General features: G+C 40.1%; 2 protein-coding genes across 4 annotated transcripts in view; both read right to left on the bottom strand.

Moving 5' to 3' along the window:
* The window catches only part of LOC138060621 (sodium/calcium exchanger 3-like), a 14,937-nt gene extending 9,828 nt beyond the window's left edge, over positions 1-5,109 (bottom strand). The window contains exons 1-6 of the mRNA XM_068906460.1: positions 3,832-5,109; positions 2,327-2,391; positions 981-1,148; positions 789-858; positions 224-347; positions 1-69 (exon numbers count right to left, since the gene is read on the bottom strand). The exon at positions 1-69 is cut by the window's left edge and continues 167 nt beyond it. Coding sequence (XP_068762561.1) covers positions 1-69; positions 224-347; positions 789-858; positions 981-1,148; positions 2,327-2,391; positions 3,832-4,498 — 1,163 coding nt within the window. The 5' untranslated portion in view covers positions 4,499-5,109. The remainder of the gene's footprint in view (positions 70-223; positions 348-788; positions 859-980; positions 1,149-2,326; positions 2,392-3,831) is intronic.
* Positions 5,110-9,242: 4,133 nt separating this feature from the next.
* LOC138013540 (opsin-1-like) overlaps positions 9,243-17,500 on the bottom strand; it is a 13,064-nt gene continuing 4,806 nt past the window's right edge. For all 3 annotated transcript variants that reach the window (XM_068860638.1, XM_068860639.1, XM_068860640.1), the window contains exon 2: positions 9,243-10,554. In XM_068860638.1, the coding sequence (XP_068716739.1) occupies positions 9,562-10,554 (993 nt within the window). In that variant the 3' untranslated portion in view covers positions 9,243-9,561. The remainder of the gene's footprint in view (positions 10,555-17,500) is intronic.

Raw genomic sequence — 17,500 nt, forward strand, 5'->3', positions numbered from 1 at the left:
AAAACCAGCACATCTTTCCTAAACTCGTAGTCCGACCCTGCCAACGCCGTTCCATTAATGGTTTCATAACTGGAAAGAAATAAAATACGCGCTTTTATGTACCATACATTCGTATTATTTTCTATTGTTTTTTCGCTCAAATCAGAAAAAAAACTGCTTTGTCCACTGAAAGGTGCAGTACGCTCATTGCACACTTTAGATATTCACCGACGCAGTGCCTTACTTGACAGTTGCTGTGATTTTCGTGTTCCCAGTCCTTGTGACTCCAATCTTGACTAGTTTATCACTTTCCAGAACAGCGCACTTCGGAGCAGCAAATTCGACACGAGCTGGTTGAACTTTCCCTCCTAAATAATCAAAAACAAATTGGTCTTTCATAGCTGCAAGCCAACTGAAAGGAAAAACTGAAACTGGGAAAATCTAGACCCAAGACGTAAAAATAGAAGGAACAAAACCAACCAACAGACAATAACAAATCAAGACAAGACAAGACGAGAGGCCGACCGCCGTCGAATGCAACGCGAAGGCTCCTTTTTCTTAGCTTCTACGGTAACTCACGGCATCTACCGTGACTCACTGCAGGGGTGGGCACTACTCCTAACCCGGTGCATCCACAACTTGTCCCCGAATGGATGGAAAGCTGAGTGAACTTTGCAACGCACGAGCTGGGATTCGAACCCGGAGCGCTGGAATGCAGTCCGCGAGCGATACCCACTACGCTACCAGCGCTCCTGATAACAAATCAACATGCAATATATGCCTTACAATAATGGGGAAGAAGCGCTTACCTAGGACGTGGTTCATAACAGCTGTGGCTCCAGATGAAGAGAAGCCAACTTCAGATAGCTCCTCGTATATCTAAGGAAGGAAACCATTGCAAAGGGATCATGAATAAGATAAGCCAACATTTATTTACACTATATATTCCTCTGGCTTTTGGAAGTGTGGTTTATGCCCAGACAATCCAATTATCGACTTACCAGTCTCAATTGCGGATCCATCGTTGGTGTCAGCTTGTGACTGCCTCCTAGGTCTCTTATTGCGCCGACGCGGTAGTATCCGTAGTTTTTTGGTTGTTTGGATTTAATATGGGCAGCAACAAGCATAGCGGCATCGTCTTCGGAAATATTAGGATTTCTGCTAACTTCCTGAAATTGTGAATAGGTAACGTACTAATTATCTCATAAGTCCATACTAAAACCATGGGATGTCACTGCCTTTCTCGAATAAACTGACAGATTGGGAAAAAGGGAAGACGAAGTTTTCGCCAACACAAACTTTATTTAAAAAACTAAAACTTTATGCAGTTTAAAGAAGTTGTAGATCATAGCCACCCTTTTAGACCTGCTGTATTCTCCGCATGTGCTCTCATTATCCACAAGCCATCGAACGACATGTCCTCTCATAAAATGTATCGTTTCCTGGCATTATCCTGGCAGTTGCCATCGGCTTTCTTCTCTACCCCTCCCTCCCTCCCTCCCTCCCTCCACATGTCCCATTCTTCACGAAGTAATTCACGCAATTGGCCGGTCAGCGGTTTGGAAAGTGGTACCCTGCGAGGAGTTGGTTTTTTCCTACGCTTCCCGAGAGAAACCACGACGAACAACAGTTTGATTTTCCATTGAGCGTGTGCGAAGTACGTCACACCCCACGTGATGCATTGAAAAATATGGCAAAACTACACAGCAGACTCGCCCAAACGCAGCAGTTACGTCGCTGAACGTACGCGAAAGCTCAAAAACACCTTACCAGTTCAAATTTAATTTATTCGTCCTTGGCGCTGGACGGCGGCTCAATCAAAGAAACGACCGGTTGGTCGCAGTGGTTTCTCTCTCGGGAAGCGTAGGAGAAACCAAATGTTCGTAGGGAAGGAAAGTGGCGCCGGGAGCAACGATTTTTAGCTGTTTTTTCCTTGTATTCTTCCTTTAGCAAAAACGTAGGGCACAAGAGAGTGATTCTTGGGCATTTAACAGGTATTTAAAGTTGTGCACCGTCGTTCGAGTGAAACTGTCTTTAAAGGGATGTTTCCAACTTCAAAGTTTTTGCACATACTCAAATTTGCCATCCTTAGCAAAAGAATTCAATCACCACTGGCTGGAAACTTAATTAATAAAACGGGAGGGGTCGCTAAGATCCAAAAAATATTATGGATCTTGCAGGCATCAATCCTATATCAAGGAAACGTTTATCATTTATTGAAATGTGGCTTAATTCATGAGAGTATTTTTCTGCTCAAGGTGCTGCTTTTTAAACTGCAATGATCTCCACCTTGGTTCATATATTTCAATTTCCATTCCATCACTTAACATCAATATATTCATCTTACCTTTATGAAGCTCTCAACCTCTGGGTCATGTGAACATGGTGTTTTCAGAGTCTTCGAACCTTCACCTGATTAAGGTTGAGAGAAAGCATGGATGTTTTAGACAATGTTGACTGATTTTCTGAAGCAAATTTCGACAATTAGTCAGTTGCAGCAGTACTCTTCGCAAATTCTCAGGAGTTTCTGGTGAAAAGGGAGGGGTATTTGATCTCAATGTCTAAAACTTGTGATTAACTAAAGATTTCTCCTAAACAGCCTAAAATGACGAGACATAGCCCGTTTATAATCTCTTATTTTGGAGGCTATAGTAATAGCTGGAACATAACCAAAGGATCGAAGGAAAGACAGTAAAACTCAACTTTGTTTATTTAACAAATTTCAAATATTATTACTTTCACGTAAACTTGACCATGTACAATAAACAAATTTCGATTATGATCATTATTAATTTACTTGATGTCTCCTTTTCCTTTGAGACGAGGACTTCCACTTAAAAGACTTGATGATAACTTGATCAAGATGAACAAGAAACCAGGCCTCGATTGTTCAAAAGGTGGATAACGTTATGCACCACACAAATCACTATCCAGAGGATAAACACTTGCAAAACCAATTGAATTATCCGGTGGACAGTGATTTATCCAGGGGATATTAAAGTTGTTGTAGTTCACGCGAATTGTGGATAATTCCCGTTTCTGATTTCCGGATTCTGGATTCCTGCTTTTAGTGCTGCCCGGGTTACATATACAAGTACCATTTGAGGCGTGCTGTTCTTGTCTTGGCTAATACAATAAGTGGGAGAGACCTTTGTAAGTCCGCAATAAGATATCGCTGGATACAAAAAACAATGTACATCAACAGAAACTGATAATTTTATTTCCAGTTGCACCTGCTTTCAGTACAGTCTTTTATTCCTGCCTGACTTTGGCTGCCGGTAAACAGAAATTATGACAGGAACCATTAAGCTATTCGTAGCGGGAATCAGAGCGCCCAGATAAATGAATTAAGAATTGAAAACGAAAGCCTTTGATTGATTAGAATCATTTTCAGAGCTAACGGTATCCTACTTTACGTTATTCACGGGGTTCTGACCGCATTGTAACTGTTCTTCGCAGCTAATCAAATTTGCAGAGCAACAACATAGCAACCACATGTCATCAATATTATGACTATTTGTGTTTCCGTCAATCGTTTTTTCATTTTAAAATATATTTCAACTTCCATCTGAAGCACAGCGTATATAATAAGTACAAAACTTCAGAGCTTGATAACGAAAAAAAAAAACGGCAAAAATTGTATCCACAACTCTTAAAAAGATTTCGCATGTTTCCGTTCTTCGACAGTAACGATACATAAAATTAAACCGGGTGCAGATCGACCAAAATCGTTAACATGTTATCACGAACCAGCATTCACCTCAACAAACTAGTCTATATTTAGCCATCAAGGGTGAAACCTCAGACCGAGGTCAGTTTCATGTGTAATAGGAAATTATTTATAGCACGTACCTAGCTCAAGGACTCCTGCATCTTGCGGCGATATTTTTCCAGAACAGTAATCTTTGTCTGCGATGTAAGCGATAACAACAAGGACAGGAAACAACAAAAACGTTAAAATTGCCTCCCAAAGTTCGATCTCGTTTTCAGAGATCACACTGAGAGCAAGAAAAAGCCAAATGTAGGCCAGAATGGAGAACGAAGCAGTGACAGCAAACACCTTGACAGCTTTAATTTTTCGATGCTCGTGAACAGGTACAGTCATTATGCATACTCCAGTTATAACAAGAAGATTGAAGGCTGCAGAACCGACAATGGTGCTCGGACCAAGTTCTCCTGCATTAAATCCGTTCAGTATGGTAATCTCAATAATAGCGAGCAGAATTTCAGGGGCTGAGGATCCCAGTGCCATCAAAGTTAGGTTAGCTACAGTATCATTCCATATTCGAATTTCCACTAAGTCAACTTCATCACTATCCTGTCTTGCTACTTTGACTTGTTTTGTTTTGCTTGTTATGATTTGGATAGCGCACATAAATACATCTGCGATTATAGCAACTCCCATGAAGCACCATAACAACGCAATAAGGTAGATGAAAATCCTTAGTTCCTCAATCCAACCTGATTCATCCAGAAATGGAAGCAATAGTGTCCCCACTGTAGAACATTTGTCAGTCATAGTGGCATCCAATTCGATCGAACAGAAATCAACACACGGCAAAGAAACCCCATACGCTCATTGTCCGTTAGTTTAGACCATGCGTCGGTAACAAATCTTAAATGTTTATCACTCTAGAACGCCGCGGTAATAAAATAATTTAAGCAGGATGATGTATTTGAGTCGCAAGCGTTTTACAGATAGGTGGAGTCCGTAAAGCATTCGGTCACGTAGGCCGGCAGAAACCAAAATTTTCATCCTTTGCCATTTTATGAGTTGATTTCCTTCAAATTATACCTTTGACGATCCCTGTTATTTTAATTGCGTTGAACTGAACTCTATCGCAACCAACACAACTGACCTACGTACCCAACAAGGCGCTGATTTGCATGATTGCATTGCACGAAAAGGTATTTGGACTGTTGCTAAGCGACTATGCCACTGAATACGTATTTTCACACCTCAAACAACTCTCATATGTAAATTGATTTTCATGCCCCAAGAACGGATCTTTACTCTCGATCTTTCTATATTGTTTGTTGATTTACTCAGTGATACACAAAAACTCTTGTCAGACAAGGTACGCCTATTATTATACATATATTGAGCATCTTTAGTCTTTGGTCCGTGCAAAGACAATGAATCACACTTTGGAACAGATACACGCGGAAATGCTGAATGCATGGAAACGCAAAATAAGGAGGCCCAATTGCTTTTCGTTTTCATAGAATTACAGAAACAACATGTTTATCTGCTGTCACGCAAGGTCGCAAATCCTCAGATTACCTCTGATCCCTTGTCACGATTTTTTGAATGAATGTGCAACATACAGGCTGTAGTAAATATATCGAATAATTCCACAAGTATCATCCTCAAACCTGATATATCTCATTGGTACTTACATCCGAACTTGTAGTGAGAAGGCCGTATGTTCGTCTTCTACAAAAGAGCACCCGGGTTTTTTCCTAGAATACAGCCTTTAAGTCATTTACCGGGGTGAACATTTGCCATATCCGTCATGACAAATCGCACCTCCCATCTGCCGAATATTGCAGTTATTAAGTTTGTGAAAAACTGGCAATTCATCTTGTAGCATTTTGCGGAGTTCTGGAGGGAAAAAATGTTAAATACTCCTTCACTCTATACTAAATAGTAATTAGAAAGATGACTTACCCAAAAATGTTTTAAAATTAAAATATTTTTTACTGGGACAATAGCAAACTGAAGAAAGTTTGGAGGCTGCTTCCACGAGTCTCCTGCAGTTCAGAGGTGGAGTATCCGAACCAATGTCAGGAAGTGCCCGGGGGGGGGGGTGCAAGGGGGAACTTCGTTTATGAAGGGTTGCGGATGCTCGTCGGAAATTTTGAATTAAACCCCTAAAGGAGATCAGTCAATTGATATTTTTATATTTCTTCGCGTGAAACTCTAAACGAGGCCTTCACGGCTACATGTGATGGCGTTTTCCCCAGAACACCCTAAGTGAGACCAAAATCCGAATTTTACACCCCTAAGCTGGACGACGAACATCCCCAAGACAACCCTATTGAAAAAAAATCCCAGATATCTCGATTTGGCGAGTGAAAATGTGCATACATACGTACATACATACTTACTTAATTGAACCCCTCCCCAGAGGGGCTTTTCAGGGCTATAATATTAATGAAACATAACGAAACGACGGCACAGAACAACAACAATGTTATGAATCCCGACTGGCCGGAGGCAAACCAATGCAGCTGGAAAGTTGAACCAGGGACTGCCAGGATCAAATTCAATGAGTGGTCAGAGCGCGTCTTGGACCCGGGATCTCCGGATCTGAAGGCAAGCGCCTTAGCCACTGGGACACACTGCCTGGTTTCTCTATATCAAAGAAAGTTAAAACGAGTGGACCATTTTGTGTTTTGTAAGGACGTCAAAGAATTACCACATATCAAACATATTTGCACACGAAGACAGGTATCGTTATGCTCAGTTGTGAGACCTTCGTCGCCCTGTTATTCACGGCTTGTGATGATGTTGCTAAGTTACCCAGGTAGTGAAAACAGTTAAAGATAATTGCGGTGTATTAAACGAGATCGCTTAAACTGATGTGTTGTCAAAACAAAAATATCTGTGCCAGCGTTTCCCACTGGCTCACGCTTTATCTCTTTCGCAAGTCTAGGTATTAAACCATTTTTGTCAAATCCCAGCCAATGTACGTCCAACATGAAAATGAAACGAACTACCGATACGGATAACAAAGACGAGTTATTTTCAAAATGATACCAGACCTGGACCTCGGCAAAATTGATCTCAGCCCTCGATAAAGAGCAAGTGTAAAATATGTGTTGTTTTGTTGGTTTTCTTCAACTGGCATAAATATTTTACCTTGGCGATGTTAATTGGTTTTATCAACTCTCATTGAATAGGTGTCATCCCGTGTCTTAGTTTGACGTGTTTGTTTGGTGGTTAGAAAATTTGAATATCAAACGGAAACATGACGTTCATTTATTGTTGCAAACAGAAGTAAAGGTAAAAGTCACTGCTTACAAGCCACAAACAGAAAACATGGTTTTACTCTGCTAATTCAGTGGAATAATTTTCGAGGTCTCCTCAGTAAAGCCGCTGTTACAAGTTGAAACTTTTAGCTGAAACTTTTTTTGCAGCGCCGTTGCACCGTGTAACATAAGAGGTCGAAACTCGTTCGGGAACGTTGAAACTGGTCTCGAAATGTTGTTTACATACCCTGCGAGCAGAGTCTCCTTCTATCTTCCTAGGGTTAGGGTTAGGAAGATCGAAAGAGACTCCGCCTGCCCGCAGGGAATTGCTTGCAGGGTATTGTTTACATGGGGAGCAGGGCTGGCGCAGTGGTGAGAGCACTCGCCTTCCACCAATGTGGCCAGGGATCGATTCTCGGATTCTAGTCCATATGTGGATTGAGTTTGTTGGTTCTCTACTCTGCTCCGAGAGGTTTTTCTCCGGGTACTCCGGTTTCCCCCTCTCCTCAAAAACCAACATTTGCAGGCGTAGCTCAGTTGGCTGGAGGGGGGTAAAAGGCGCACCGTCGCCTTCCATTGATACCAGTTTCGTAACTGAAGGAACTACCGACGTTAAATAAATTGAATTTTATGGCGTTAGCCGGTTTCTGATTGGCTTACGCAGCGTAGGGTAACAAGACCGAGTAAGACTTTCACGAAGTGCTGTTACACGCTGAAACTCCTATTTTTATCACCACTGCGATTGCTGCGACCGTTCAAGAAGGAGAAAGCGGTTCTACTTTTCGTGAAACTTGTCTGGCAACGAATGTTCAAAAAAGTCTCACGAAACCGACCATGTTACACAGTTCAATGCCTCCTGAAACTTGTTTTGCAGTGCCGTTTCACACAAGTCTCAGCTAAAAGTTTCAACGTGTAACATCGGCTTAAGCACCCCTCATGGGTAAGTTGTTCTGAGTATCATACTCAGTTAAGAGCCAACTCTGTAAGTTAATTGCTTGAACAGGAAACGCACGAAATGAGGACAAATCATGGGGTATTTTACATTTAGTTTGCATTCCTGCTTTTTTTGTTTCAGTGCCATTGCAGAACCAATCACATTTTTTCCATTGCTTGCATCACTGTCACACTTAAGAAAAAAAGAGACTTCCTTCTATAAACTCTTTTTTTGGTAGCACAAGTTGGATGATAAATCGCCTGATAGATGTTTCTGCGGGCAGTATCACGGGGTATTTTTACTCGTTCCATGTATTTTGACGCCTAATCATCTAATAAGACATATGCACCCAGTATTAGCCACGATCAAGTCGAAAACTTATAAAAACCTCTGCTTGTTCTTATAGTACCTTGGCCTGATTTCGGGAAATTATATTTCAATATAAGTAGAACGTCCAGAGTTGAAAAGTGTTAATTCCCAATTCAATGTGTCCTGCCTTAATCATTGTTAATCAAATGTTGATTATTTATGGCACTGGTACACTCGGCAATTTTGGTTGCGACGAAAGTTCTCACATTGCGGCGAACCTAGTTGCTTGATGGCTGTTACACTAGACTACGACGTTTCTTTGAACTTGTCTCGTTTTCGGTGATCACATTTTCATTGGCTGGTGCCGCAAACCATTACGACACAAGTTGCAGGACTGTCACAGATTTTACTCTGAGCAATGCTTGAAAAATGCGAGGCAAAGTATTTGTGTCAACATTTTGATTTCGGCGATTTCTACAACTTGAGCTAAATTTGAATTCCATTCATTTAAAAGTGAGAACCCTGGTGGTCAGGTATTCTCTATTCGCTTTTTACGTTGTTTGCCTTTTCAATCATATGAAGAAAACTCAATCCTGTACGTCAAAACATCAGTTTTTCTGAATTTGACGAGGCCGCAGGACGAAATAAAACTACAACGAACAAGTCAAAATACTCCGCAAAACTACACGCAAAAACAGCATAAGCAATTTGTATTATCCAGCATGTTCTGCGAACGAGTGAGATCAGCTGCCTTTATTATTCTATAATACCACCCCCACCCCATCAAAGCGAGTCTAATTGCGACCTTTTTCCTAGGAATATATTAGAAAGAGAACTAATTATCTTTGGAAATGTGGCTGATATTAAATCTAGACAAGAGAAAATGAGGGGACAGAGACGGAGGCTCAAGGCGCTGGCCGGGATATGTTATGTCCACGAAAGTTATTTTTAGACGGGCGGAAGTCTTTGTTCTAGCGGTAGTCTGTCTTCTGAGACGTCCGCCGGCCGTCGTGCCGCGCTCGCAGGTTTTTTGTGAAAAGAGAAAATGATGGCGCGCGTGGAAGGCTGATGAATATATATTTTCTTTCAAACATCGGACCGAGGTTGGCCTGCATGCGGACGTCTCGGAAGACTTCCGCTCGTCTAAAAATAACTTTCGTGGACATGACATATCCCAAGGGCTGGACCGGGAGCCTCCCTCTCTGTCCCCTCATTTTCTCTTGATCTAGACTAGTCTTAACCGCTTTGGCAAATTCCTCAGAATTTCCTGGAAATAGGGAAAGGCAGTAAAGAGTATCTTCGTTGTCTTGTCCAAGCTTTTACGATGTCTGCCGCAGTGATAAAATGTATGAGCCTTTGTTCGTTCAAACTGTCGTGTATCTTATCGCAAAGTTTGACCGATCGATTTGAGAACTTAAGCGTTCCAAACTTTTGTTTTTCGTACTCATTTCTCGGAGTGGATTATCTCCTTTGCACATAGTCTGGTCGTCATTTCTTCGGGTTGTACAAAATATCTTTTTTGCGGCGTTTCTGAACTTGGGCATCTTTAATGCGAACAAAAAGGGGTTGAGTAAGGAGTTCCCATAATGGAGTAACTTTGTACCATACACAGGCGCTAAGTTTACTGGCTGAAACATGTTAACAGTATTCAGAATAATAAACGGTAGCCACGTGGACAATGATGTAACTGTCAATATTGTCAAGGTTACGTTGAGACGGCTTTCACGTGCTTTAGTGCGTTTGGTGCTGAGAAATAGAACTTTGATCCAGATAGCAAAGTATGCCGTGCCAATAAGCAATAATAAAATGCACACTAAAGGCATCCAGAGGTAAAGGGAATCATAATCATTTCCAAACATTAATCTCCCAACGGGAACAGCTGCAGACAGGGCCCACAAAGTCAAGATTATCATCGCATAACAAACGTTTCTTGTTTTTCTGTATCTGACTGGAAACATCGTAGCATAGAATCTTTCCAAGGCAATCGCTGTTAAAAAGGCAATCGAAGAAATTCCCGAAAACATGTCAAGAAATATGGTTGCAAATCCAAAGATATTGGGGTTGTCAAAATTCCATATATTATAGTAGCCCCCCAGAACATATACAAATAAGGGCTCAGCCAAGGTTCCTACCAGCACATCTGCCATCGCTAAATTCATGAGAAAAAAAAGCTGACGGTTTCGTCGCAATTCCTTGGTTTTAGTGAATACAATGATTATGAAGAGATTTCCCGCTGCAACAAAGAAGGCCTCTGCAGCAAATGTGGCACACCAGTTCTTGACTCCAGATATAGTCATGTGATTCATTGCCATAGAAGCAGAAAGTTGCTTGCTGGACCCGTTTGTGACGAACGACTCCTAGGAGAATGAAAAGATGATGGAATTGATTTGACGGCTGTTTCTAATAAGGTCTTAATTTAAAGTACTGACCGCTATCAGTTATGACCGAGTTAAAGTTCCGCTTTCGCCACCTAGTTCCACGGCATTATCCCTGCATTACGAAATATTTCCACTGATTTGTGATAAACAAAACACTGTTTATTATCTTTTTCCATCAACACACAACACCTTATGAACCCAGCTTCATAGCAAGTTGCTTACAATTCAAGTCTTAAAAATAGCGTCGGCGTTTACAAGATTTTCTCAGCTTAGTGGAATCAATTGGAAACCATATGCACGTACAAATATTCTTATGTATTCCTTTTGGCACAGGTACATTGATGAGTGGAATTCCTTACCGGAAGATATCGTTGAAGTAGTCAATGTTAGTAACTTTAAGAGGCGTCTGTATAAGATGCTCATTAGGGATTCTTTACGGTTCTATGTTGTCTCTTCGATGTTTCACATTGGCCATTTTGTATAAATTTACTGTAGTTACATTATTAGTTGAAATTAATTATATATATAAAATACGATTATTTGGGGTGTGCATTGTCAGGGTTTCTCTCCTACACTCTCTCTAAAAATTAAAATTAGCCTGTATCCTTCTAGGATCCTTCCTTGTCATCCGCTAAGTTGACTACGGTCGTGCATCATTAAGTTGATCCTTGGTTGGGTTTCAAGTGAAGTTATAGGCTCCCCTACTTTGTCACCTCGAAAGAAAATTTCCCGGGAGGCCCACGCCTTAAACCACGTAAATCACATCGTCGATGGCTGTGTTGCCAGCATGGTTGTCCTGGTGGTGTTGTGGTGATCACACCCGACTAGTAACGGGGGGACGTGGGTTCACGTAACCCTTTCACACATTTATTCAGTTAAAAATATTTTTATTTGGGGTGTGCTTTGTCAGTGTTTCTCTCCCACACTCTCTCTCTCTCTCTCTCTCTCTCTCTCTCTCTCTCTCTCTCTCTATATATATATATATATAAGTAGAATGATAAAGATTGAGTATCCAACGGTGATGCCACTTGCGAGGAGGATCCAAAAGGATACAAAACGTCTTGACTCAGATAAGTTAATAGGAAGAATGAAAAAATGAGTCGCTGGCGAACTTCTCACAGGTCTGGTATATTATAATTTCGTGTAAACGTTTCGCCCTTCGGGCTTCTTCAGTACACGCTAAAAACTAAAAACTAAAAATACCTGGTACAACTGAACTTGCGCTATTTATACAAAACTGTAAAATGTTTAAAATTACAAAAAAATTATAAAAAATCACAATAATATGTCATTTAATACGGGCGGTTGGAATAAATCGAGTGGGCAATACGTGAGATAAAAAATAGTTAGCTCTATTCCGAAAAAGGAATTAATCACAAGACAACGAAGATAATAATTTAAAATAAAGAAGAGGAATTAGTACATCATCCAAACAGGTGTCGAAATGATGAGCCCACGGCCCCTAAGAAGTAATGGAATCCCTGAACAGGGCCTGTGAGAATGCCGATCTGCACAGCGTAATTGGAAAAAAAGCCCAACTGGTTGCACAATTACTCCAGTGAATGATTAATTAAACCTTATTCTATTTTTGGAATTAAACTCGGATCTTTTGTTCAAGCCGTAAGGTTGGAGGGTGCATAACTGTGCGCACCAAAAAGCCTCTCTTGTAAGTAAAACCTTGTCCATATCATCAGTAGTGTCATTAACAATTTTTTCAATAACAATGAACTCAAAGTCAGACATGTGATGTTCTTTTCTATTGAAATGGACGGCCAATTCACACGTGGCCTTGTTGGTCAACATAGCCGATTTGTGATTACGAAATCTGACCTTGAATTCATTCGATATTGAATCTTGCATGTTTTACAGGTGACTAAATAGATGACATTCTTCGACCTACAGTGTACATTCTGTCTAATGGAGTAAAAACGGCCTGTACATGCGCTGTGAAAGATCTTATTTTCAACAAGATAATGTTTGCATAGATCACATTTGTTCTTACATTTAAAACATCCTACGGGAGTGTTATTGCTGTAATGGGTTTTTTTAGGCCTTGCTAGAATCTCTTTTATGTTTTTGGGTCTTCGATAAGAAGGAATAATTGACCCCTTTGGGAAAATCTGGGATAGCAATGGCGATTCATAAATAAGATGACTAAATGATTTGATGATTTTGCTGATGTTTGGTAGATGAGGGTTGTAGTCGACTACCAGAGGAAAGACGTTTTTTTGTCTTTCGGTTTCGAGGCGAGTAAGTCCTCCCTGGGTAGATCTTTTGCCCTTAAAAATTGCTTATTGACTTCCGCTGGATTATAACCTCTCTCAACGAGATATGTCTGGTATTCTTCACTACGTTGGTCAAATTTTTCAATGGTTGAACAGTTTCTGCGAATCCGGGTGGCAACTCCAAATGGGATTGCCTTAGTGCAATGCCTTGGGTGAGCACTGTTACGTAATAAGTACATATGATGGTCAGTAGGTTTAGAATATACATCCGTTTGAATATACCCGTCAACCAATGAAAGTGTGAGATCTAAGACGTTGAGAGAGGTTTCAGATGATACTACAGTAAATTTTATGGTGGGATATAAAGCATTAATGAAATCAGTGAAATCATTAAGTTTAGTGGCACCTTGCGTCCATAGATCGAAAATGTCGTCTCTATACCGCCACCATAATCTGGGTTTGATTGTACCGGACTTAGCCTTTTGGTCAATAACTCCCATTGCTAAATCAGCGTAACTACAAGCATTTTTCGGGCCCATAGCCGTTCCATGAATTTGTAGGAAATGTTTGCCTTGAAAGTTGGAATTGTTGTGTTCAAGACAGATCTTGACAGCTTCAACAATACATGGAGTGGATGGGACCTGAATTTCACGCGAATTGAGAGCATCGGTAACAGCTTTAATTCCCAAGTTGTTATCGATGTTTGGAAACATCGAGACAACGTCCCAAGAAACGAGAAGAGTGCCTTTGGGGAATGGCCCATCCTTATTTAGATCTTCGATTTTTTGCAATAAATGAGTTGTACCATCTGAAACCTCTCTCAACGTCTTAGATCTCACACTTTCATTGGTTGACGGGTATATTCAAACGGATGTATATTCTAAACCTACTGACCATCATATGTACTTATTACGTGACAGTGCTCACCCAAGGCATTGCACTAAGGCAATCCCATTTGGAGTTGCCACCCGGATTCGCAGAAACTGTTCAACCATTGAAAAATTTGACCAACGTAGTGAAGAATACCAGACATATCTCGTTGAGAGAGGTTATAATCCAGCGGAAGTCAATAAGCAATTTTTAAGGGCAAAAGATGTACCCAGGGAGGACTTACTCGCCTCGAAACCGAAAGACAAAAAAATCGTCTTTCCTCTGGTAGTCGACTACAACCCTCATCTACCAAACATCAGCAAAATCATCAAATCATTTAGTCATCTTATTTATGAATCGCCATTGCTATCCCAGATTTTCCCAAAGGGGTCAATTATTCCTTCTTATCGAAGACCCAAAAACATAAAAGAGATTCTAGCAAGGCCTAAAAAAACCCATTACAGCAATAACACTCCCGTAGGATGTTTTAAATGTAAGAACAAATGTGATCTATGCAAACATTATCTTGTTGAAAATAAGATCTTTCACAGCGCATGTACAGGCCGTTTTTACTCCATTAGACAGAATGTACACTGTAGGTCGAAGAATGTCATCTATTTAGTCACCTGTAAAACATGCAAGATTCAATACGCAGGTTCAACATCGAATGAATTCAAGGTCAGATTTCGTAATCACAAATCGGCTATGTTGACCAACAAGGCCACGTGTGAATTGGCCGTCCATTTCAATAGAAAAGAACATCACATGTCTGACTTTGAGTTCATTGTTATTGAAAAAATTGTTAATGACACTACTGATGATATGGACAAGGTTTAACTTACAAGAGAGGCTTTTTGGTGCGCACAGTTATGCACCCTCCAACCTTACGGCTTGAACAAAAGATCCGAGTTTAATTCCAAAAATAGAATAAGGTTTAATTAATCATTCACTGGAGTAATTGTGCAACCAGTTGGGCTTTTTTTCCAATTACGCTGTGCAGATCGGCATTCTCACAGGCCCTGTTCAGGGATTCCATTACTTCTTAGGGGCCGTGGGCTCATCATTTCGACACCTGATTGCATGATTTACTAAGTCCTGTTGTTTATTTTAAATTATTAGTTTCGATGTCTGGTGATTAACGCCTTTTTCGGAATAGAGCTAACTATTTCTTATCTCACGTATTGTCCACTCGATTTATTCCAACCGCACGTATTACATGACATATTATTGTGATTTTTTATAATTTTTTTGTAATTTTAAACATTTTACACCTTTTGGTTCATAGTTTTGTATAAATAGCGCAAGTTCAGTTGTACCAGGTATTTTTAGTTTTTAGTTTTTAGCGTGTACTGAAGAAGCCCGAAGGGCGAAACGTTTACACGAAATTATAATATACCAGACCTGTGAGAAGTTCGCCAGCGACTCATTTTTTCATTCTTCCTATATATATATATATATATTTATATATTTCAGATTGCTGTAGATTTTTCCTGTGTCATAGTATATATATTTACACATATTTAAATATTGTCACATACACGTATATATATGTATATCTTTCAAAAAGAAACACACAATTTTAAATTTGCAAAACATGTTTCGGATGATCGACATCCATCGTCAGTTGTGAATACAAGTGAAACCGCTAGTCGGTGTTATATAAAAGATAGCTAATAACATGCATAAGTACTGATTAAATAACAACGTGAATAGAAAATACAATGATGAGAAGACAATGGGTATGGACGAGGAAAATTACAGTGAAAGTGTTAAATTGACATGATTAACCTGCTTATTTAATGAGGGTTTTTCCCAACCTATGTGTAAGGCCTCCTTGATTTTTAGTTGAAAAGGCGTGGAGGCGGTGTCAAGGATTGAAAAACACTCCTCCGAGCATAAAGATCTGCATGCTTCTGACCCATTAATGTGCTGAAAGATATGCGAGTTCTTATCCGATGTTAAATGTTCACGAACACGTGTAGCAAGATGTCGGTTTGTTTCGCCGACATAGCAGGCACTACAGCCTGCGCAAGAAAATTTATAAACCACACGGGATCGTGATAATTTGGAAATAGCATCTTTGGCACTGAATAAGTTCTTAATCTTGTATGGGGCAAACACTAGCTTGATGTCCAAGTTTTTACAATAGCGTTGTGTTAAATTCTTGATTCTGCGTTGAACGTGAGTCGAGAAAGGGCCAACGAAAGGTAATTTGTAATAGTGCGTGCGAATTTCGTTAGAGTTGGTTATTGCGGAAGCGTGCAGGGGGGAGGCAAAGAATTTGTTAAGGTATTGTTTAACAGTTCTGCTCACTAGACTGGATGGAAATTGATTCTTTCCGAGAATGTTAGCAATGTGGAAACCGGTCCAGGTGTTGTTAATTTTAAATGTCCTGTCCACCAGTGTTCGTATTAACCCTAATTTGTAGGGAAAAGGTGTGAAACTAAGGAAATTGGTGAGAAGGCCTGTGTAAGTGCTCTTGCGAAAAACAGATGTGACTAAAGATGGAGGATTGCTGTTGTCCAAGAGGACATCTAAGAACGGTAGTTTGTGATTGACCTCCGTCTCCATGGTGAATGTAATGTTAGGGTGTTTATCATTGATATAATGAAAAAATTCCAAAGCATCCGTTTCGTTGTTGAATAGGCAAAATGTGTCATCCACATATCTACGGTAGAAATAAATTGCAGGACCATCGTATTGTTGTAGCCAGATTCTTTCATGATGGCCCATGAAAAGGTTCGCAAGTACCGGTGCCAAAGGAGAGCCCATGGCGACGCCATCTATCTGATCGTAATATTTCCCTCGGAATAAAAAATGTGTCTGGGCAGTAGCAACAAGGAACAACTCTTTGAGGCTGTCCTTGCTTAACTTGATGTTCGGGTTCCCTGACAAAATATAATCCACTGCTAGCTCAATAGATTCTAGCAGAGGAATTGTAAAAACTTGGACATCAAGCTAGTGTTTGCCCCATACAAGATTAAGAACTTATTCAGTGCCAAAGATGCTATTTCCAAATTATCACGATCCCGTGTGGTTTATAAATTTTCTTGCGCAGGCTGTAGTGCCTGCTATGTCGGCGAAACAAACCGACATCTTGCTACACGTGTTCGTGAACATTTAACATCGGATAAGAACTCGCATATCTTTCAGCACATTAATGGGTCAGAAGCATGCAGATCTTTATGCTCGGAGGAGTGTTTTTCAATCCTTGACACCGCCTCCACGCCTTTTCAACTAAAAATCAAGGAGGCCTTACACATAGGTTGGGAAAAACCCTCATTAAATAAGCAGGTTAATCATGTCAATTTAACACTTTCACTGTAATTTTCCTCGTCCATACCCATTGTCTTCTCATCATTGTATTTTCTATTCACGTTGTTATTTAATCAGTACTTATGCATGTTATTAGCTATCTTTTATATAACACCGACTAGCGGTTTCACTTGTATTCACAACTGACGATGGATGTCGATCATCCGAAACATGTTTTGCAAATTTAAAATTGTGTGTTTCTTTTTGAAAGATATATATATGTATAGATTTTTTGTCTTTCGGGGGTCAGGTTTATATGAAGATTAAGTTCTTCCCTGTTGGCACCCTATTTGCATTTACTTATATATTCTTCCAGTTGTATATATGCAAATAAGGTTGTTATAAATAGATAAATAAAATAAAGGAACTTTTAAAACTCTAGGAGGTTGACATTGATAAATTTGTCACAAGACATACTAATTTTGGCAAATATGGAGGACTGGTGTTTGTTCTCTTTGATTAAGAGGAATCTTTCTCAGTCTTTGTATGGTTGCACGTGAGGCTGACACTAAGTC

Source organism: Montipora capricornis, chromosome 8 (genome assembly GCF_036669925.1).
Source record: "Montipora capricornis isolate CH-2021 chromosome 8, ASM3666992v2, whole genome shotgun sequence".
NCBI lineage: Eukaryota > Metazoa > Cnidaria > Anthozoa > Scleractinia > Acroporidae > Montipora > Montipora capricornis.